The 24,103-nt window shown below is 46.7% G+C and overlaps 1 protein-coding gene across 1 annotated transcript in view; it reads left to right on the top strand.

Moving 5' to 3' along the window:
- The window catches only part of AATF (apoptosis antagonizing transcription factor), a 70,945-nt gene extending 46,842 nt beyond the window's left edge, over positions 1-24,103 (top strand). Inside the window, exons 9-12 of the mRNA XM_033171904.1 lie at positions 3,684-3,751; positions 5,621-5,701; positions 10,042-10,113; positions 23,707-24,103. Coding sequence (XP_033027795.1) covers positions 3,684-3,751; positions 5,621-5,701; positions 10,042-10,113; positions 23,707-23,770 — 285 coding nt within the window. The 3' untranslated portion in view covers positions 23,771-24,103. The remainder of the gene's footprint in view (positions 1-3,683; positions 3,752-5,620; positions 5,702-10,041; positions 10,114-23,706) is intronic.

Raw genomic sequence — 24,103 nt, 5'->3', positions numbered from 1 at the left:
AGTGGCGGAGTGGTGGTGCCGCGGGCCGGATAACTGAGTCCCTTAGGCCATATCTGGCCCGCGGACCTTAGTTTGGAAACGTCTGATTTAGCATCTCAAAAGGAATGGCCAGAGTAACCAGGTAAAGTCATCAGTGACCATTATCAGTATCCTGCCAGACAGGCATGATGTTTTGGGGGTGGTCTTGAGCTACTGGGTGGGCAATTTCAAAAGTCTATATAAGGGCTTGTAAACCATTGTTTGGCGTTCCTCTCCTCCCTCCCTGCGTGGGGTGAGTAGGGGACCCCGTTGCAACAGTTTAATAAAATAATATGCTTACTAGCTGCTTTGCTTCTCAATATTCTCTGGTTGGCCTCTGTTATTTTCTTCTACCAATAGAGAGCCTACTTAAGGACTCTATACGGGCTCTTGGATACCCCATAAGGGAAAGGGAGCAGTTTTTTCTTATAACACCACTTTATATAAAAAAGTAAGTTTCCAGTTCTCATGGTTCTGAATAAAAAGAGCCGATTTGCATAGGAAGCTGCCTTATACGGAGTCAGACTGGAGGACTGCTGCTGTTCATAACTGTTCCCTTACCCTGCTGGCATCTATAGAACCAGCCTTGCATTCTGGCCATCATTGCACGAGATAATCAGAGGTTGGTTGGGGTCTTGGGAGTTTTGTGTCGTCCTCCACCCTCCATTCTCAACAGGCTAAATAATGCAAAAGAAGCTAGTGTCTAATATAAGAAATGAGCCTGATACAGTCAGCTGGCAGGAAGGCAATAAGCCCAAGAATGCTGCTTAAGGCCTGCCTGCTGGATCAGGCCAATGGCACATCTGGTCCAGCATTCGGTTCTCACCATAGCCAAGCAGAGGTGCATGGAAGCCCACAAGCAGGACCTGAGCACCACAGCGCTCCCCGCCACATGTGATTCCCAGGAACTGGCATTCAGAAGCATTACTGCCTCTGGGGGTGGAGAGAGAACAGAGCCATTGTTCTTAGAAGCTTCATCTAATACTCTTTTAAAGCCATCACTACTTCTTGGGAGGAGCATGTTCCATAGTGCAACTGTGTCGTATAACTTACGGAGGACTAGAAGCTTGTGATGCCCGTTTTGAAGTGAATTCTGGGGTTCCCAGGAATCTCACAAAACGGGTTACGTTTTCAGCTGTGTTGCTGCCTTTTGTTATTGAGCCAGAAGTGGAACATATTAGCCATGCATCGAACATTATCTTGAGTATTAACATATCCCACTTCTGGTTTGCATTGAAATCCGAAACAGCCCAAAACCCACTTGTTTGGGCTTAAAATATCGTTAGCTCGCCTGTTCTCCCCCTTGTGTAGAGATGGATGCCTTTATCCACCTTTTCTTTCCCTGTGTTTTCTGCCTGACCTTTTAAAGATTCTCTGCTGATATAGATGGGGTGGATTAAACTAATCATAAAATGATGAAGGGAAGCCTGCAACGCTCATTGATTTCGTCTGAAATTAACTGTAGTACAATAAGTCTTCCTAATGGCATTCTGTGTTGCGCTCCAAAGCAAGTTCCAGCTTCCTCCTATTCTCAACCCCCACCCCACCCTCCGTAATTTATCTTGTCCCAAAGGGACCCCTCCCTTAGCATTCTTGATGAAGAAACTATTGCAATGCCATCTACTCCCTTTCCGAAACAGAAGGCGGCTTACAATAATACATCAGAGACAGTGTAAAGGCTCCCCCCCCCTTGATTACCAGGATTTAAGACAGGCCTGGGGGAAGGGCAAGTGTGGCCCTCTGGGCTTCTCTGTCTAGCCCTCTGAACTTCTTGAAACACATCCCACTGACTCAGCTTCTCAACCACCTTGAACAGGGGTCAGCAAACTTTTTCAGCAGGGGGCTAGTCCACTGTCCCTCAGACCTTGGGGGGGGGGGCGGACTATATTTTGGAAAAACAACAACTTTTGAACGAATTCGCAGGCCCCACAAATAACCCAGAGATGTATTTTAAATAAAAGCACACATTCTACTCATGTAAAAACACCAGGCAGGCCCCACAAATAACCCAGAGATGCATTTTAAATAAAAGCACACATTCTACTCATGTAAAAACACCAGGCAGGCCCCACAAATAACCCAGAGATGCATTTTAAATAAAAGCACACATTCTACTCATGTAAAAACACCAGGCAGGCCCCACAAATAACCCAGAGATGCATTTTAAATACAGTAGTACCTCGGGTTACATATGTTTCAGGTTACATATGCTTCAGGTTAAGAACTCCGCTAATCCAGAAATAACGCTTCAGGTTAAGAACTTTGCTTCAGGATAAGAACAGAAATCGTGCTCTGGTGGTGCAGCGGCAGCGGGAGGCCCCATTAGCTAAAGCGGTGCTTCAGGTTAAGAACAGTTTCAGGTTAAGAACGGACCTCCGGAACGAATTAAGTACGTAACCAGAGGTACCACTGTAAAAGCACACATTCTACTCATGTAAAAACACCAGGCAGGCCCCACAAATAGCCCAGAGATGCATTTTAAATAAAAGGACACATTCTACTCATGTAAAAACACCAGGCAGGCCCCACAAATAACCCAGAGATGCATTTTAAATAAAAGCACACATTCTACTCATGTAAAAACACGCTGATTCCCGGGCCGCATTTAGAAGGCGATTGGGCCAGATCCAGCCCCCGGGCCTTAGTTTGCCTACCCATGTCCTTGAGTGTTTTTGCCTGGCTGGAAAAGTGTCTGTGCATTCTGATAGTGCTTCTTGCTCTTGGCTAAATGGAGGACACAGTGCAGTGTGTGAATGTCTGCAGCCTTTGCTGTGCAAAGGTAAAAATTTAGGTTTGTTCCCCACCCACTTCCGCCTCCGGTCCCACCCAACACCTTGCACGTGGCCCTCGAAAGGTTGCCCATAAGGGAATGTGGCCCTTACCGCTGAAAAAAATATATTTCCCATTGTGTGCTTTCAGTAGTCTCAAAGCTTTTGCTGAGAAAGGGAGCTTTTCAAAGAAGGAAATACAAATGGCAGTTCTTGAGCCAGAGGTCAGGGGTGGAGCACCTGCTTTGAATGCAGAATGGTTCAATCCCCATCATCTCTTGGACGGACTGTGACAGTAGTCTTTGTCTGAAACCCTGGAGAGTTCCTGCCAGCCAGGGTTGGTTATATACTGAGCCATTGGTAACCTGACTCTGCATTATTCTTGTTTAACAACCGCTTTGAGTTTTAATTCAAAGCTACTTTATGCTATATAGATTTGAGGGAATAAATAAAGAAGCCGAGCCAGGAATGGCGCGCTACTGCTGGCGTGGGAGGGGAGGGTGAAATTCATGGTTGCGATTCTCATTCCTGAGTTCAGAAGCTGGGTAAGATCCATTGGGAGTTTCGGCGAATTCATCCCAGTGGTGTGCAGAAAGAAATGATCTGGCAAGACTGCTGGTTGAAGGGACAAGGGGTGCTTGGTATTTATTGTTCATGGCCAGCAAAGCCATTCTAAGTATAGGAGCCAAGATGTTAGCACTAGAGCCTGCTAACTTATGCGGAAGAAGCAGGAAGGAAGTAAAGGCAAGAAGGAGCAGCAGGTTGGCTTTCTTTTCCATCGCCCACCCCGCTCCCAAACTAGATGGTAGTCCAAACCCAGTCTGAGAATTCCAAAATCTTGTATTGCTCTTTTCAAAAAACAAAACAAAACGTGGCTTCCTCTCTCTTCATTTGCAGCTCCTCAGGGAACTTATTGAACGTAAAACCAGCTCCTTGGATCCCAACGACCAGGTGGCAATGGGCAGGTAAGCGGCCTGTTTAAATTGCTAGTACTTTTGCCAGAGGTCCTTCTTCTGGCTGCCCCTGCCTTGAAACATTGCACAAAGGGCAACACACTGCTGGCTTGCGCAGGGTAGTGCAAGGAATACTCAAGTTTTTAGTTTGAATTGTAATGTTTGCAAAAAAAAAAAAAAAAAAGGCAAGGGGATAGGTGGGATGTGATTTGTGTTTATTACACCACGTTTGTGTGTGCCGAAGATATTTGGTGGAGACTGAATTGGAGGGAAGGGGGTGGACAGGAGGCAGGGAATGAAAATTCTTCCTGCTAGTTAGGCACATTTTTATTTTTAAGCTGGAAGCTGGCATTGCCTTCACCTGATTTACTTGTCGGGGAGCCCGGCATCGCAGGGTGGGGTGGGGTGGAATCTCAAAATCCAATTACCACAATCTTAATATAATCTTAATTACCGCAATCTATTTTATTGTAAAGTCAGATAAATGTACAATGTAATCACCACTTAAGTGCGGGAGTTTTTTTTGGGCTGCCTCCTGTTTAAATGATAGCAGAGCCTTGTTTCCATAATATTCCAGGCATACCACCAAATAAACAAAAACAAAACACTACCAGGCAATATTTTAACAAGGATGAAAACCGTTTCACCGATGCGCCTGAGCTTTTTCTTTTAAAACACATCAAACAGTTTATGGGCAGAGATTTGTATGCAACCGACTCCAGCTCAGTTTTTATTTAGTTTTTTGGGTGTGTGCGTGTGTGTGCGCGTGCGTGCGTGCATCCATCCTGGATGTATGTGGCTGTGTATACACTATACCTTTTAAAGCACATTCAGAGCAGAGACACACTGCCCCCAAATCCTGGGAACTGTAGTTCCCCCCCCACAGTTATAATTCCCAGCACCCTTAACAAACTACAGTTTCCAGGATTCTTTGAGAGAGGAAATGTATTTTGAATGTGCTTTAAGGGTATGGTGTGTTCGCAGCCAGAGGTTCTTTCCTAACTCTTGTTATTGTGGGTTTTTCCTTCTCTTTAATTTTTTTTCCAAATTTTAGCTGGCGGCTCTTTTCCAAATGTGTAACATTCATTAACCAGATTTAGAAATGTTGCTGTGTGTGGTGATGGTGTGTGTGTGTGTGTGTGTGTGTTTCACTTTTTAACAAAGCCTTTTTCTAAGCACCAAAGTGGAGATAGAAACAAGGGTTTGCCCCTTAGCTCTATGTTCGACTCTGGGGATGTGGAAAATGGGCTCTTAGGCAGCTTTAAGGCAATCGTATTTTTAGCTGCACTGCAATTCTGGCCTTCCTGCAGAGCCTCTGCTGCTAATACAGGCAGTGCAAGTTCCTTCCTGGTCCCTCAGCTTGTTCAGGGGCTGTCAGTACCTTTCGGTACCTCCTATGATGGTCTCTGGAAATATCCCCTCAAAAGTCCTCCATCCATGAGAAGCTGTTTGCTCTTCCCGCTCGGTTCCTGTTTGCACTGGCTCAGCATCTCTGGCAATGAACCCCCCCCCCCTTTACACATGCCCAAATTTTACTGGGTGCCAGGGTTCGAATAAGCCTAGTGCCAGCTGATATAGGTGCCTTTCTCCCATTGATGGGGGCCCTGGGGGCCGATTCTTTAAATTATTATTTAAATTTATCACCCACCCTACACCCTAAGGTCCCAGGGCGGTTCACAGCACTAATACACAATATGGAGAACAGATTAAAGCAGCTCACAGTCAGAAAACTTAAGTGGGTCCTAGAAATATGCATCAGGCCAAGGTGAAGAAGTCCATCTTCAGCATTTGCCCAAAAGCTGTGCGGTGATGTCCCCACACTCTTTCAAGGAACTTTAACAATTACTGCAATTCTCTCCCCCCCCCCCCCCGCTTCCTTAGGCAATGGCTGGCTATCCAGAAATTGCGCAGCAAAATCCGGAAGAAAGTGGACAAAAAGGCTAGCAAAGGAAGGAAAATTCGGTGAGTACATTAGGCTGCCTTGTCTTTACTTGCCGGATCGCCTTGCACCATACATGCCCGTTTGACTGTTTCGGTCAGCCAAACTGGCACTGGTGCATAATGCTTGTTCCACACTTGTAAGAAATCAGTCTTAGTGCGGCAGGACTTTGGAACTGCTTGCTTGTTGACATAAGGAAGGTGCCTTCCCTGTACTCTTTTTGGTGTCTGCCAAAAAAAGCATTTTTGTTTAGGTAAGCCTATCCAGGCTATGTAGAAACTGTCCTGTGCTTTAATCTGCTTTTAGCTTATTGTTGATTTCAATTTTTTTGGTATGTTTTAAATATTTGTTTTTAACTGGTGTGTGTGTGTGTGTGTGTGTGTGTGTATATATATATGTGTGTGTGTGTGTGTGTGTGTGTGTGTGTTTACATACATACATACATACATACTGATAACTATTCTTTTTTAAACCGCTTTGAGGTTTTATTACAATCAACCGGTGTGTGTGTGTGTGTGTGTGTGTGTACACACACACAGAGAAAGAGAGAGGGGGGGTACCTCTGGTTACAAATAGGATCCGTTCCGGAGCCCCGTTCATAACCTGAAAGGTCCGCATCCTGAAGCGCCGCTTCTGTGCATGTGCGTGACGTCATTTTGCATGTCTGCGCATGCGCGAACCGGGAAGTAACCTGTTTCAATACTTCCAGGTTTGGCGGGTTTGTAACCTGTGACGGACGCAACACGCAGCGTTCGTAACACGAGGTACGACTATATATACATACATATATATATATACACACACACACACACACACACTGTATTTTTCCGTCCCCATATATAAGACGCTCCCTATTTTGGGGAACTCCAAATTAAGAAAAGAAAACACCCCTCAGCACTACCTGTGTATAAGATGAGCCCCAATTTTAAACCTATTTTTTTGGTTAAAAAAAACAAAAACCCCTAGTATTATACATGGAAAAATACGGTAAATATTGTGAAATAAAAACAAACAAACAAACTTCGGTCTAAGGTGCTTGGGCAGTTGCAGCTCACCCTCCCACCCCATTCTGTGGGACCTGACTGCCTTCTAAGCTTCGAGTTTTATTTATTTGTTTCTTACACAGCCTTACTTCTTCTTATATCGATGGGCAGAGGCTATCAAAGCAGTATACAGAAAAAAAGGGAATGAGATAAAATTGCGTTCATCATCAGAGGCGATGCGGAGGGTGGCAGCACAAGAACGAGGCCTTCTCAGTGGTGGTTCCCGATTTGGGGAATGCTCTGCCAAGGGAAGTTTGCCTGGCGCCATCATTGTTTGATCTGTCGCCCCTGAGATTCGGAGCGGGAAGATGAGTGTGCATGTGTGCGTGGCTGCAAGGCAAGTGTGCATGGTTGCGTTGCGTGTGTGTGTGTGTGTGCTCAGGTGGCCCACAATTAGTTTCTCATGTTCCTAAATGTTTAAGCCGCGACCCCAAGCATTACAGGCTAATAATACCAACACTTTTTTTTTTTAACCGAGCTTGGAAATAAATACGTAGCCAGTCCAACTATTGGAGCAATGCGTCCAGATCAATTGTGGTTTGACTCGAACTCCTTGCAACCCTGACCGTTGGCCACGTTGGGCTGATGGGAGCTGGAGTCCAGCAACACCTAGGGGGCTTCTTGGGTCGGTTACCACCGATTCACCTTTTTTTATCCCGAGTTGTGCGTCGGAGTAAATTTGAAGTAGATGTTTCTCTTTTGTTGCATTGGAGCCACAAAATCTCTGCCTTCCCTGCTGGGTTGGTTTGGTTTTGGGGGTTGGAGGTAGGGGAGAGATTCACAACGTCAAGCACCCCTTTCTCTTGTGTGTGTGTGTGTGCGACCAAAACAATAAATCCCATGCTCAGATGGGCACTTGATAGCAAGTCAGCCGAGTGGGGCTGGGTCAGGCCTGGCATAGCAATTTTTAAGATAGATGTCATGAGATAATTTATGAAAAGAGGGTAGAGCTGCTTTGTTGGGCCTAAAAGCCTGTAATTATTGGCTATCAATATTCCTTCCTGTCAGCGTCGTACGCAATTCATGACTCTGCCAGAGCCCCCTGACAAGCATCGCACCACCCTGAGCTGGGCTTATAGTACCTTTCTGTTATTATTACTATTATTTCTTATTCTTCTTCCTTTTAGCCAAAGGGATTTAGAACAGTTTTTGCCTGTGGGATTATGTCTCTCTCCCCTCACCCCCACCCAGTCCCCGAGTTATCAAAAACCTAAGAGGGGGAGGGGGGTGCCCAGGGCTGGATTTAGGTTTGATGAGGCCCTAAGCTACTGAAAGTAATGGGGCCCTTTATATGTCCAGCTGTCCTTTGTCAACAACAAATTGTCGCTGGTTTTTTTGTGTGTTGAATATATGCTATATGGTAATTTATGGACCTAATAGGTACCTAAAGCCATTGGCAAATGTGGCATGCCACCAGTCCAGACAGAATGTAGGCACCCTATATATAGAAATGAGCAAACCAGTGATGTTTTAGGGAGCAGGCAAGCAGGCGGGGCCCATTACTTACATCATAGGAGCCTTCACAACACAAAAACAAAACACTGTTGCTGTATGTAGGTTTTATTTTATTCGTTTTTTTATATTATATTTTGGAAATGTACATCCAGTTGTTGTTTCTCCTTTAATTTTTTTTTTGGGGGGGGCCCAAGAGATTGGGGCCCTAAGCTAAAGCTTGTTTAGCTTATATGTAACTCCGGCACTGGGGATGATGGCGAGAGGAGATCCTAGTCAAGCTGCAAGATTATAGATCAGGGATAGAGGAACTTCAGGCCCAGGGGCCAAATATGGCCCTCCAAACCTCTCGCCACGCCCCTCTTCTCAGGCCACGCCCCTTGCCAGCCTACTTTTGCACCCTCTTCGAATGCTTTTGGCCGGCTGGAGCATGATCTTGAACTCTGACAATGCCTTTTGCTTGCCTGGATGGAGGATAGAAGAAGAGGGAGTATGTGTAGAAGATGGCAGAATTTACGGTTTTTGCTCTGTCCCACGTTTGCCTAGGGCCCCACCTACCACATACATGTGGCCTATGTTGCCCACAAGACTTGAGAACTGGCCCCAGACAGAGAGGCTTGCGAGGGCTGCATTTGACCCCCCACCCCCACCCCCAGGCCTGAGGTGCCATCTCCCTGGCAACATACATGGTAGTGCATAATGATAGAAAGGAGAGAGAGAGAAAAAAAAAAGATAGACACACAACATAACTAGAAATGAAAGCGGAAGAAAAGCAGCGGTCATAGAGAAAGCAAAAGTGGTTAGCAGAAGAAAGTGGGTTGCTTTCCAAAGATCTGGGCGAATAGGAAGGCACCAAAATTAGTAAGTCAAGAAGAGCACACGTTTTCTGCACTTGGCAGTTTATTTGCAACGGAACAGACTCCCGCCCCCAGTTTGGACACGAATGCTAAGCTGGGGAGGGTGGCTTGTTGTTCCAGTTGGCTAGAGGAGACCAGTGCAGTCATAGTTAAGCTTTGAAAGCGTAGCTGCCACATTGGCTGTGTTCGGACTCCAAATGGCCATACTGGCCGAATCAGTATAGCAGTGGCTGGGGATCATAGGCGGGGAGAGTTCTGTTATGTGCAACTTCTTGCTTACAAGGTTTACATTGGGGCACATGGTTGACCACTGTGAGAACGGAAAGCTGTACTAGATGATCCTTTGGCCTGATCCAGCAGAGTTTCTCCACCTCCACCTCCTTCTCCTTCTCCTTCTCCTTCTCCTTCTCCTTCTCCTTCTCCTCTTCCTCTTCCTTTTTTTGGGGAAATAATTTTTACTAAATTTTTACTTGTACAGTATTACAAAAGAACATGCAATATCTCTCTCTCTCTCTCTCTCTCTCTCTCTCTCTCTCTCTCTCTCTCATATATATATATATACAGTGTTGTATCTACTAGTATAGGGTTGAAGGGAAAGAGAGGTGGGAGGAGAAAGTGCTGGGGAGAGAAGGGGCTCTCCGACCTTCCCACCGCTGCCTTTGTATGGCTGGGATCTGATGCTCTGAATCAAAACCTCACGTGAGCGCAGAGCGTGCTCCATCACTTAGCTGCAGCGATTTCCCGTGAAGGCGCAACAGCTTTGTGGGAGGACTGCAGCTCAGTAGCAGAACACCTGCTCTGCGTGCAGAAGGCCCCATGTCCAACCTCCAGTACAGCTGGGAATTGTTCCTCGCCTGAAACCCTGGAGAGCTGCTGCCAGCCAGTGCAGGAAGTTCTGAGCTAAGCAGGCCAGTGGTCTTGACTTGAGAAGAAGGCTGCTTTCTGCTTTCATTTCCTCCATCTGAATAGTTACAACACATCTTCTGTGTGTGTGTGTGTTTCTCTTCTCAGGTATCACGTCCACAGCAAGCTGGTCAGCTTTATGGCCCCGATTGACCATTCCACGATGACTGATGATGCCAGGTTAGTAAGCGGTTAATTACGCTTCTCGGAGGGCTTTGTGACAGCTTGATATTGACCTGTTCTTCAGGCTGTCACTGTCCCTGGTTCTTTGTATCAGTTAGCCATTTGTCACCGGCACAATGCAGGCCTTCTGTCCTGGCCGAGCCAGATGGGTGCGTTTCGCCGCTAGAATCGCACGCTGCTTTTCTCTGCGGTTCAGGCCGGGCTCTGCCCTTGCCATTTGCTGCTCAGACATTTCAGCTATATCTTGCTTTGTGTGTGCTTTAAAAAGAAAAAGAAAATTTCCATGCAGTCAGATTGCACTGTTTTCAATGTCACCAAGAGTCTTTTGTGACATACTGTAAAGGAGAACGCATTTAAGGCCCCATTTGCAGTATAAATTTAAAGCTCTACCATACCATTTTAGACAGTCTTGGCTTCACCCGGAGAATTCTTGGAGCTGCAGTATGTTAAGGGTGGTTGGGGAGACCCCTGCTCCCGTCACAGGGCTACAGTTCCCAGAGTTCCCTGGTCTGGTTGTTAAAACCACTTGGAGAAGCCAGGATGCAACCTTCCATAGCGTGGTAAGATGAGCATCCTCTGCCCTGCCCACCACTGGCATGCGGCCCCCAGAAGGTTGCCCGCGAGGCGTTGTGGCCCTCGGGTTGCCAAAAAAAAAAAAAAAGTTCCACCGCAATTTTTAGCTTAGCATAGACTTTGGTTTCGCACAGACCACCCATGGTTTTTTTCCCAGACTTCCCCAACCTGGTGCCCTCCAGATGTTTTGGTCTGCACTCGTGCTTGTTTAATGTGCCATGGCATGGGAATGTGGCCTTTATTGCGGTTGCAAGAAGCAAACACAGCTACCGTTTGGGAAGCTTCTTAAAAATAGAAGAAGGATGTTTCTATGTTTCTTAGGAGGCTGAACTATGTACACCAGTTTCTACTTGTAAATGATGCACAGGTGGACTGCATAGACCCGTTGTCCTCGGCTGTATTTCTGGGGACCACATTTTCTATGAGGCCAAGTTAATTTTGCAACGTCCAATTCAAAACGGCTCCCGCAATTCCCCCCCTCCTTCCTTCCATATATTATTATTTTTAATTCCCCCCCCCTTTTGCAATGCAAAACCTATATAAGCATGAAAGAGGGAAGGTAATGATAACGGCGTTTTCTTTAGTGCCAGTCGAAGGTAATTTCATTGTTTGCAAGTGTGAATTACGAGATTGAAAATGCAAATAATGCATTTCACAGCGGTGTGATCACGCACTGGGCTTTTCCCCCCTCCCCCGTCCGTCATTTTGGAGGCTTGACCCCAAAATAAATAAAAACACCGCTTGTTTATAGTGTGAAAAATCAGGCGCTGGGATGGGGGGGTAGTGGGGGAAACAGCAGCATGCTTGCAGCCTATAAAATAAATTAATTGCCTGGTGGTGGGACTTTTGGAGGTGGGGAAGAGGAGATGCATTAAGGATTAAGGATGCAGAAGGAGTTGGGATGCACACAGTTTTCTCCAACTCAGCAGACAATAGCTTGCAGGATGAGGGAAAGCGCCTTTCTAGATTTGAATGCTGATCTGGGACTTTGTGAAAAAGCAGTTTGGGGTGTAGATGATGGCACAAGGGCTCTGGGTAGCCAAGGCAAGAGTCAGATATGCACTTGGAGGAGAGGGGGCCTGGCATTTCAGAGCCACCACAGAGCCAGTGTGGTGTAGTGGTTAAGAGCGGTAGACTCGTAATCTGGGGAACCGGGTTCGTGCCTCCGCTCCTCCACATGCAGCTGCTGGGTGACCTTCGGCTAGTCCCACTTCTTTGAAGTCTCTCAGCCCCACTCACCTCACAGAGTGTTTGTTGGGGGGGGGGGGAGGGAAAGGAGAATGTTAGCCGCTTTTGGAGCCTTATTTGCCCCTACGGGTTCCCATTGTTGCGCCCGGTGAGAAAACATGGAAGCAAAAAAAAAACCTGAGGCTTCTGGCTTCAGAGAGAGAAAGATTTAATTTCTGCATGCAGAGGTACTTCGGTGTTTAGATAGCCAAGCAAGTACAAAACTAGCCAATTTTCAGACAGTTCTTATAGACAGTTCTCTGGCTCTCTTCCCACCCCAGAAAACTTCCTCTTGTCCATATAAGGAACATTTCCTGTTGTACATTTCCTGTTATACATATAAGGCAAAGGACATATAAGGCAAAAGAACATTTAGCCCAGTGTTGGTTCTTGCGCACTTCCAGCAAGGCCATCCTATCTCTTGACCCAGACAACAGTTCCCCTCAATGAAGGACAGCTACAGTACTCTCTGCGTAAGGTCTACTGTTATCTCCAGACACTTAGTAAGGCAAAGCTTGCCAGAGAGAAGTACAATGCAGATCAAAGTTCACAGCTTTACAGAGCAGTTTCATACAGAAAAGCTTAACAGGGGCACTTTTATACTTAATACATTCACTGGACTAACAATACATTCAGGTGAATATATATAGGTTAGCTAATTAACCCCTTCCACTTTGAGACTCCTTCGGGTAGTGATAAAGCGGGATATCAAATCCAAACTCTAATTCTTCTTCCTTCTTCTTCTTCTTCACTATTGGTCTGGGATTGAAAGCATTGCGCAGAAAGCAGCTCTTTAAGGAAAACCTTGTTCATCCACCTGCCTTATCCTTTTGAGACTTTGGTAGTCATTGCCCTGCATAACATCTCTTGAGAACTAGAAACTTGCTCTTAAATAAACATGTTGTTTTAGTTCCTGCACCCAACACCACATTCTGGGCTGCTTTGGGAGGAAAGGCAGGATATAAATTTAATGTTTAAAAGGATCAGTTCTGCATTTCCGTGGAATTGTGACATACGGACACCCCGGAGGTATCCAGTAATTAAATTAACCCGGTGCTTTTTTTTTTAGGATGTCAGATTCTGTGCTAGGTATCCACTCTCCATGTAAAATAACCCTTTGCAATGGAGCTTCTCTCATAAGTTCAAAGTCCCCAAGTTGTTGCAACATCAGTGGCTACCAGTCACAATGGCTATCCATGCTTCTAGGGACCAGTCAGGAGGGGAGAGTACCCTTGCGCAGAGCTCCTTCTTCCCATAGGCTCAGGGAGTTGGGTAAAGGGGGGGTGGGATGCTCCTGGCACATGAAAGAGGACTGGGGCAAAGATTGTGCAACCCCCCCCCCTTCTAATTGGTCCGGAACTAGAGCAATGTTTCTAAACTTGGCAGCGCCTTTTAATGGCATCGTTAAAAGGGTTCCTCGTCGCTCCTTTCTTTATTAGCGTCTCCCTCTGTTCCTTATCAGACAGCGGGACAAACATAACTCATGGCGCTGATTTTGATCTCTAGTTAAAGAGGATTACAGCTTTGCATTAACTTGGATTGACATGGTTTATAATTTGCCCGCTGATACAGATGCTGTCAGGGACACCCACGCCATGTGTGCGCGAACATGCTCAGGCACACCTGGCGCATTGCTGTTGGGAAAGAACACTTGAACACAGCACTTTTAAAAAACAACAACACAAAAAAACTATTTTATTTTATTTTATCCCACCTTTCATCCAAGGAGCTCAAGGTGGCGTACATGGTTCTCTGTGTCCCCACTTTATCCTCACAACAACCCCGTGAGGTAGGTGTAGGTGAGAGGCAAAATCTAATTTATAAAAAGCAGCTTTGCCTGTTTAACAGCCTCCTTCACCCCCACTTTGATATTTTTGGGGGGGCTGCAAATACCAGGAGTCATAAGTCTACCCCAAACAATCTCTGTGGCTTTGGGGGCGCCAAGGACTGCTCTTTGCCTTGTTATCCTAGCACCGTAAAAGGTGCCTAGATTCCATCAAATTTTATCGACCCACTGCTCTTCCTGAAGGACTTGACTCCACTGTACTAAATTCTTCTGATTCCAATGTCCAAATTCTGGTCCACAACACCATCACCAATCGATAGCATCCAGTGCCAAGACAGTGGCTGTTTTCCTGCGTTTGGGGACCTGATGTTTATGGGTTTTCCCAAAGAGTAGACCCATTGTTAATAGGCATGACTCGCGTCAGTGGTTGAACATAACCCAGCACAGAGAAGAAAAGTCACCTGAGCTTTCTGGCTTAGTTGCCGCCTTTTTTTTTTTTTTTTTGCATAGTTCCTAATATTTTATCCCATCCTTCCTCCAAGGAGCACACCATACATAGTTCTCCACCCCCGTGCCCCATCCACACAACAACCCCTTGAGGTAGGCTGTGTTGAAAGATAGCCATAGGCTCACTCTAACCACTGAGCTACGGTAGCCGGATGGTTTGGCGTTCTCTGCGGAAACTCTGGCGAAGCAAAGTTAGGTGTGAGGCCGAAATACTTAGGATGTTGGGATGCCATTGCCCTTGTCGTACCTCCTCTTGTTGGCTACCAAAAGTGGGCAGGCTATATGTGCTTTAGTCAGGGGTGGCGCATTTTCCCAGACTAGGTTCCCATGTTCTAAAAAGCAGGCTCTTCCTCTGTGTCAGTCTCTGCCTGTCTTGCTGCGAACTGTAGGAGGTTCCACTAGGAAATCCGGGCATTAAAGGATTAATACGGTTCTGTGACATAAGAGTTAGCAGGGGGGGAATCTTCACAAGTTCCTAGTCTTTTACTCTGCGTACTTTGTATGCCTGGTATTAAAAACACTGAGTGGTTGGATTAGTGGGGGAATTTGGGTCTGGAGCTGTCAATCCCGCTATCTCTGCAAATACAAGAAGTTATCTTTTGAAAGTTTACTTGGAGGGCCGTTTTAACCCCCATGTGCAGCCACCTGACCGCTTCCTTCTGCAGTTTCTGGCATTTTCACGAGTTCCACATAGTGTGGCAGCCCCTATTATTATTTTATACAATGGTACCTTGGTTCCCCAACTTAATCCGTTCCGGAAGTCCGTTCCAAAACCGAAGCGTTCCAAAACCAAGGCGCACTTTCCCATAGAAAGTGATGCAAAATGGATTAATCTGTTCCAGACTTTTAAAAACAACCCTCTAAAACAGAAATTTAATATGAACTTTGCTATCTAACGAGACCATTGATCCATAAAATGAAACCAATAAACAGTGTACTGCAGTCACACAATCAATCAATCAATCAGTAGCTGAACTGGATTCCACACAGTCACAAAAAACAAAACAAAAGAGCCTCAAAAACAAACACGCAAAATAAATAGCAAAAACAGACAGACCTCAGCGTAACGCTCAAAATGGAGCATATTCGGCTTCCAAAAAAAGTTCGCAAACAGGAACACTTCCGGGTTTGTAGTGTTTGGGTTCCAAGTTGTTTGAGTACCAAGGTGTTTGAGAAGCAAGGTACCACTGCTTATTATATTATATTATATTATATTATATTATATTATATTATATTATTAATTGCATTATTATATTATTCTTTGGAACTCCCTGCGTATTGATATTAAGCAGATGCCTTCACTGTACTGTTATCACCACCTGCTTCAAAAATTTTCAGTTTAGGTAAGCCTGCCTGGGCAATGTAATTTTGCATGTACGTTATGTTTTTATCTATATTTTGATAATTCCAATATGTTTGGAAGTCTTCTTATTGCTATATACATATACAGTGGTACCTCTGCTTACGTACTTTATTCGTTCCGGAGGTCTGTTCTTAACCTGAAACTGTTCTTAACCTGAAGCCCCACTATAGCTAATGGGGCCTCCCGCTGCCGCTGCGCCGCCAGAGCACGATTTCTGTTCTTATCTGAAGCAAAGTTCTTAACCTGAAGCGTTATATCTCGGTTAGCGGAGTATGTAACCTGAAGCATATGTAACCCGAGGTACCACTGTATATATTTTTTTTGGGGGGGGGGAACAGACACACGCGCAAATTAGGTAGGCTTGGAATATACAATTTTCTCCACCGTCCCTAAGCCCAGACCTTGCCCCCTGCAATAACTCCATTCATAGCCAGGCCTCCCCAAAAGTCAGCTCCCCTCAAGTCTTGGCAATTGAACGGGCTGTAAATGCAGGCAGTGCCCCGCAGAGCAAAATTTCATGCACCTCTTTCGTTATGGAAATGTCCTTTAAAAAACAACAGCGAAGAAGTAAAATAAATAAAGCTAACCTGTTAAGAGCGGCAGGATGATTTGTTGCTTCCCCCCCAGCGAGACAATTTGTCATCTCTTGCGTAGAATCTGTTACGAAACAGTCAAGCTGTGGAAGGGAAGAAACCATTCTAGGGCTGCGGGATATTAGAGTACACAAAAAAGGACCCCCTCCTTGGCCAAAATACTATTTAAAACAAACAAACAAACCTTTTGTTTGTGTATGTGCTCTTTTTTGTGATTTCTCTATCCAAATTTGAGTTTGTTCTCTCTTTATTAACCCGTCGGGGAAGCCGTATCTTCCTCAGCTCTGCATAGTTGACTCTCTGCAGCTTCTGGGGCTGGGTGTGCTTCTTTTGCACGGTCCGTTCTTGATTTCCGGGTCACAGGGGAGAGAGCATGCAGCAGCCGGGCGCCAAAGCCATGCCCTGTCAACAAGGGGGATTCCTTGACCCACCCCTCTAGATTCTAAGGGCGCCATTGTCCAAGGAGCATTCAGTCGCACACCGCCAACTTCAGGTTGTCTCCTAACAACTCTCAGCAGCCTTAGCAAACTACAGTTCCCAAGAGGAAGTATCTGAAGAAGTGTACATGCACACGAAAGCTCATACCAAGAACAAACTTAGTTGGTCTTTAAGGTGCTACCGGAAGGAATTTTTTAATTTTTAATTTGGTTTTGACTACAGTTCCGAAGATTCTTCACGGGGAGCCATGACTTGTTTAAGTGCTATAACAGTGCTTTAAATGTATAGGGTAGTTGTAGCCACAGTGAACCCCCCCAAAAGGGACGCTGGGGGCCGGATTAAGAGCATTCCACCCACCCCCACAAAGCAGGGGAGGGGGGGGGTGAAAGAGAAGCCATTGCTGTCCATGGCCGTCATTTGCACAGCTGGGCAGGAAGAATCCCTTTTCCTCTTCCTACATTTCCCACCACTGCTGCCTGTCTGAAATCATTGTAAATCTCGATCTTATCTCGGGAGGAGACCTGTTGGAGGTCACCCTTTGGGATTCCATGGCATTTATTTCACTTTAACGCCTTTCCCCTGTTAAGTTCCGCATAGAAGCCACTTCCTGGAACTGTAGTGGAATATCGTGCAAGTTTTGTGCTCGTTTCTGTGTTACTTTCCTTCCAGGAAAAATCCCGTTTGCAAGCAATATGGAAATGAGTGCTAAGTTTGCACTCGTTGTGTGAAAGATAGTGTGGAAATTGACAGTTTGGGAAATTAAATAGAATAAACCACCATGATGTTGAATAGAACAAACCACGTGAATGCAGCCGAAGAACATGGTGGGAATCTAAAAAGTGGCTGTTGTTGGAGAGCCCCCGATCCTGACCTGGGGAGAAGGAGAAACTGCTACCGGCTAGCTTCTGGTTAATTTATGGCCTGGTATACTTGTTATCGCCCACATTCTCTGGTGTGGTTTCTATATTGTGTGTGCGCGCCCTTTTCCTTAAGTTCTGGTGGTTAAACGAGGGTGAGATTGCCCCCTAGTGCTCACTCTCTCCTTTTTTTATAATGCCATCAGAGATACTGAGAACATGAGCGGCTTAAAATAAATGCTGCTGTATTTTGCCCTGTTTTGATAGTTATATTGAAACCATGGAACGGTTCACTTCTACAACACTTTGTCCTGTTCCCTTTGGGGATCAAACCATCGCCGGCACTTGGTTTTGCTCCCATTGGCATGTGGGCACACAAAAAGCCCCTAGCTCACCCTGCGTTTGGAGTTGCATGTCCTCAAAATCCCATAGCAGGAGTGTTGGGGGGGGGGAGAGTACCCTGAATTCTGTGACCTGCATAAGTCATGCAGATTAAGCAGAGTTGCTTTACACCAGCTGCTGGGAGTCGCAAGTGGGGAGAGTTGTTGCTGTTTGCACTTTGCATGCAGAACCCTTTGCAAGCAGAATGTCCCGGGTTCGGTCCTCAGCATCTCCAGGTAGGACAGGGAATATCCCCTTGTCTGAAAATCCCGGAGAGTCACTGCCACTCTCTGTGTACAATAGCAAGCTAGATGCACCAACAATCTGACTGCATAAAAAGCTAACTCCTATGTATCTATGCTGCGGACTAACCATCCATTTGGGAAGGGCCATCGCTTATTAGAACAACACCCTTGCATGCAGAAGGACTCTGGTGGGGCTGTGGTCTAAAGCACCGAGCCTCTTGGGCTTGTTGATTGGAAGGTCGGCGGTTCGAATCTGCACAACGCAGTGAGCTCCCGTTACTCTGTTCCAGCTCCTGCCAACCTAGCAGTTCAAAAGTACACCAGTGCAAGTAGATAAATAGGTACTGCTGCAGTGGGAAGGTAAACGGCGTTTCCATGCGCTCTGGTTTTCGTCACGGTGTTCCATTGTGCCAGAAGCAATTTAGTCATGCTGGCCATATGACCCGGAAAGCTGTCTGTAGACAATCACCGGCTCCCTCAGCCTGAAAGCAAGATGAGCGCAGCACCCCATAATCGCCTTTGACTGGACTTAATCACCCAGGGGTCCTTTGCCTTTACCTTTATGCAGAAGGTCCCAGGATCAAACCTCGGCACGTCCAGGTTGGGCTGCAAAAGACCCCAGGTCTGAAATCTTGCAGCAGGGGTTGGCAAGGTTTACCTCGCCAGGGCCAGTTCACTCCGGCAAAGATCCCTCCATGGGCCAGATTGTCCGTGCGTGTAATCTCCCGTGCCTGCGATTTCCGGCGTCTGCACAAATGCGATTTTGGGGGTCGGCGCCTGCACCGACGCGATTTCTGGCGCCGCGGAAGTGAGCCCCTGCGCTGTGCTGGTTTAGCACAACACATGGGGGCTTGCCTAGCAGGCGGCTTGGTTCAGGGGTGGCTCGTGGGCCGGTTAAACGACCCCCATGGGCTGCTTGTGGCCCATGGGCCTTAGGTTGCCTACCCCTGTCTTGGAGGGCTGCTGCTGGTCAGTCTTGGCAGTGCTGTGCTGATTCTGCATGAGGCAACTTCCTGTGCTGCTACGACTGGGGACACCTGTTTCCCTTCTACACCAAGAAAATCACCCCCTCCCCCAATTTAAGCGGGATGGGCATGCGCTGACCCACCTGCACAGATTCTTTTTCCTAAATCAGGGTGGCGTTTATTTCTTATGCAAATATCCTAATTACAGTGCATAATATTTACAGTCTCGCCAACTCTCAGATTTGATCTTGTTCTACCTCCTATCAGCTTCCCTTTGACTTTTTTAGGGGACAGGTTTCTGTCTGTGGGAGAGGTGCAGAATTCCAGTTGCACCCAAACTGCATCTAGCTGGCACCCTGCATTCTCCCCCCCCCCAAAAAAAACACCCCTGCTCCCCTTTCTAACGGAATACATAAATAATAAAGCTAAGGTACTCACGTGTTTTATGGCAAACGGCCCGTGATCACTCCCCCCCTCCACACTCCATCCCGGCTCCAAAGCAAGGTTTTATGATAATATAGTAAAAATATTAAATTAGAAAATGCCTCACTAAGGGTGATAAAACCTTACTGCGGTAGAAATAGGTAATTATCCCCAGCTCAGCCTAAAATGACAGTTTAACAGAAATAAAAATGTTACTGCTCATTACTTGATTTTTGTAGGTTGCAATAAAGGGCAAGTTAAACTTTAATTCAGGGGAGACCCCTGTTTCGACCCCACACCCTCCTGCACGCTCTTACCTTGGGAGAGAGCACTATTAATTACTCGCTAGATGGGCCACTCCTCGGCGCTCGGCTAATTTGAACGCCCTCCGTGTTTTCCGCAGAGCCTTTCGGGCAAACTGTCCAGCCAGCCCAGATTGATGCTCTTTCTCCCTCTGGCTTCTGGTCTCTGACTATTAATAGAAATGGCCTCTCGAGTCGTACGGAGACAAGGAACGTTAGAGATGCAGCATTTCGCCATGTGCTTGACCTTAAGGAGTCAGGGCTGTGCGGAAAGCTGCTCTCCTGTGGTTAAATCGAAAGCTAGTGGAGCAGGAAGATGCCATCTAGCTCAGTATTGCCGACACTGACCGGCAGTGGCTCTCCAAGGTTTCGGGCAGGGGAAATTCCCAGCCCTACCTGGAGACGCCGGAGGTTGAGCATGGGCTCTTATACACACAAAGCAGGTGCTCTACCCCTGAGCTTCAGCTCTTCTGCTAAAAATAAAACGATAAATAAAAATTCCAGTCCTCATCGTCTGAGCCAGGGGTAGGCAACCTAAGGCCTGTGCGCCTCATGCGGCTCAATTGCCTTCTCAAGCCGGCCCGTGGACAGTCCGGGAATCAGCATGTTTTTACATGAGTAGAATGTGTGCTTTTATTTAAAATGCATCTCTGGGTTATTTGTGGGGCATAGGAATTCGTTCATTCCCCCCCCCCCAAATATAGTCTGGCCCACCAAATGGTCTGAGGGACGGTGGACTAGCCAATGGCTGAAAAAGGTTGCTGACCCCTGGTCTGAGCTAATAGGAACATAGGAAGCTGGCTTAGATCGATGGAGACCATTGGTCTGTCCAACTTAGCATTGATAGGCCATGCAGTAGCCCAGGCTTCCTCAACCTCGGCCCTCCAGATGTTTTTGGCCTACAACTCCCATGATCCCTAGCTAGCAGGACCAGTGGTCAGGGATGATGGGAATTGTAGTCTCAAAACATCTGGAGGGCTGAGGTTGAGGAAGCCTGCAGTAGCCATTAGGAGGATAACTCTAGATCAGTGCTTCCCAAACTTGGGTCTTCAGCTATTTTTGGGCTACAACTCCCACCATCCCTCAGTAGCAGGACCAGTGGTCAGGGATGATGGGAATTGGAGTCCAAAAACAGCTGGAGAGACTCAAGTTTGGGAAGCACTGATGTAGATACACAACTCCATAAGCGTTTTAGGTACACAGCATTTGAGATTTGGTGTCTTGTCCCTGTGGCTGTGACTCTCCAGGAATGCTGGAATCTCTTTTGGTTGTCTCACTTGCTGAGCAGCAGAGATTTGAAAAGTCTGCTTGGGAAGTGTTATTTACTTTGTTGCATCTGATCGTGACGTTTGTTGACATCAAGTTTTCTCACCCTCGTCTAACCAGCCATGAGGATTAGCAACTTGACTGTGTGTAAAGATACAGGATTTCTGAGCTTGATGGTGGTCCTGTTAATATACACAAATTCTGAATATATATATATATCGTGACCCCATGGACCAGAGCACGCTAGGCACTCCTGTCTTCCACTGCCTCCTGCAGTTTGGTCAGACTCATGTTGGTAGCTTCGAGAACACTGTCCAACCATCTTGTCCTCTGTCGTCCCCTTCTCCTTGTGCCCTCAATCTTTCCCAACATCAGGGTCTTTTCCAGGCAGTCTTCTCTTCTCATGATGTGGCCAAAGTACTGGAGCCTCAGCTTCAGGATCTGTCCTTCCAGTGAGCACTCAGGGTTGATTTCCTTCAGAATGGATAGGTTTGATCTTCTTGGGACTCTCAAGAGTCTCCTCCAACACCATAATTCAAAAGCATCAATTCTTCGGCGATCAGCCTTCTTTATGGTCCAGCTCTCACTTCCATACATCACTACTGGGAAAACCATAGCTTTAACTATACGGACCTTTGTCGGCAAGGTGATGTCTCTGCTTTTTAAGATGCTGTCTAGGTTTCTCATTGCTTTTCTCCCAAGAAGCAGGCGTCTTCTAATTTCGTGACTGCTGTCATCATCTGCAGTGATCATGGAACCCAAGAAAGTAAAATCTTTCACTGCCTCCATTTCTTCCCCTTCTATTTGCCAGGAGGTGATGGGACCAGTGGCCATGATCTTAGTTTTTTTATGTTGAGCTTCAGACGATATTTTCCGCTCTCCTCTTTCACCCTCATTATATATCGTACACACACACAAATATATACACATAATATACTAATATAGATAGACCTTTCTGTCGTCGCAGGTTTCAAATATATGAACTTTTATATTTATTTATGAATCATAGCTTAATTTTGTCTGTGTGCGTGTTTGACAAAAGCCGTCCTGTTCCTGTTATCAACACCACTGTTGATAGTGGGCCCTATTAATTTGTGTCTTTTGTTGCTGGGCTGTTTTCATTCCCCCTCCCTTCCCCCTCCGGTTCTGTGTCAACCTCAAGGAAAAAAGAACAACATATATGAAAACTAAATTATAGTCCCACGCAGCCTGCCTGATTGAATCCTCCTTACACCACCGCGGTCTCATACATCCTATTAAAATATTCAATCTTGTTCTCTTCCTTGAAAAGCCTTGTATGGAAAGGGCAAACTTATAGGGGGAAGAAAAACCTCATTCCCCGGAGAGATGGAATCTAGCCCTGGCGCAGTATTTACATATTTCTGTGCCGCGAGAGAGTGGCACTACACAAGGTCTCCCCAGCCCTCGTGTTTATTAATAAAGATTGCCGAATGCATTTTTAATTATCTCGCAGCCTTTTCATTTGAAGCCGTGGATGATGGTCGCCGCTTGCTTCTTCTAAATTGACCTTGAAAAGTTGCTTTCTCCCGCCCCCCCTTTCTTGCCCCTCCTTTCCCTTAACCCTCGTGTCACCTCAGAAATAGACCGCTGCAGCACTCTCCTCCTGGGGCGGCCCTTGAAAGCTGTTCAGCTGGTACAGAACGTGGAGACTCTCCTCCAAACAGGGGTGGTCTTGCACTGGTGGCTCGGCATCTGCACATGCTCTGTGTCCTTCCCTGGGAACAGACTCATTCCCTCCGTGTGTCCCTCTTGCCTGCATGCTCAGGTCATCTTCAGAGGACCTGCATGGTGTTTGATCTCCCATGTTCCTGCCAGTGTTGCCTTCCCAGCAGTGTCACCAAAGTTACAGAACTTGGTTTCCGGGGAGGCTATTATTGTGACTTACTGGTTTTTAGAGAATGGGTCTGGCCCATTAGGGTGAATGGGGCTCTGACACCACCAGCCTTGAGCGTGGCCAGCTCTCATCTCCGTGTCTTCTTACTTGCAGTGAGTCTGGGGGTGTGTGTGGCCCTGGCTGCCAGCTTCCTCCTCCTCCTTAGCCCCAGTGTTGCCCATGCAGAGCTCAACAGGGAGGAGGATGGAGACAAAACTAGAATTATTTGCCTCCAGCTCTGCTGGTCATTGACTCTGTGGGTCCAGCGATGGTTGGACTCCCAGCCCTACTGAGCACCAGCCACTAATGTGTAGGTTGGTGGTTCTTAGACGTTTCCTCCTGAGCCACCCTTTCAGAATAAAAATTTGCTCGCGCCACACCGAATGTTTAATTGATAAGAAATGACATTGGGAAGTGAAAAGAAACATGGCCATCTCTCATGGATGCTTGAGCTGAGATTCCTGCATTGCAGGGGGGTCCTGGAGCAGATGACCCTCTGGGTCCCTTCCAAATTTGTAGTCCTATGATTCCTTGATTCATAACATAGAACACAACTACAGTCGTACCTTGGATCTCAAACATCTCGGCTCCCGAATAAATCGGCTCCCGAAATGACTGTTCTGGTTCTCGAACGATTTTTGGAAACTGAATGTCTGACAGGGCTTCCGCTGCTTCTGATTGGCTCGTGTTCAAAGCTGATAAATGAAATCGAATAAAATGGTTGTGCTTTTCTGTTCTCTTTCTCTTTCTCCCCCTCCTCTCCCACCCAGTACGGAACTTTATCGGTCCCTCTTTGGCAAACGGCCACATCTCGAAGGAGGCGACCACGCTTAGTGTTGTGCTGCCACAAGTCCTGAACCTAGGAGAGGGGAACGCCCACCACATTCGGACACTATCCATCGCTCTGCGACTTCTCCTGCTCCCTTCCCTTCCTCCCATGTCGATGGAGCCGTCGTTTCTTGAGCATAACCAGGACCACCCACCCTACTTGATCCGGTTGAGAACCCCCCGGAGGTATCTCCACTTCCTTGGAGTCGGAATGCTCCTGGAAGCTCAAACCTCAAGGCTCACCCAACACATGACAACCTCAGCGAAGATGGGTTCACACGGTGAAGTGTGTCTTGGAAGCGTTGGGCAACTGCTCTGCCAAACTGTGCCCCCCCCATA

Source organism: Lacerta agilis, chromosome 15 (assembly GCF_009819535.1).
Source record: "Lacerta agilis isolate rLacAgi1 chromosome 15, rLacAgi1.pri, whole genome shotgun sequence".
Classification (NCBI taxonomy): Eukaryota; Metazoa; Chordata; class Lepidosauria; order Squamata; family Lacertidae; genus Lacerta; species Lacerta agilis.
The sequence above is the reverse complement of the archived record's forward strand: the minus strand, read 5'-3'. Positions and strand labels throughout refer to the sequence as shown.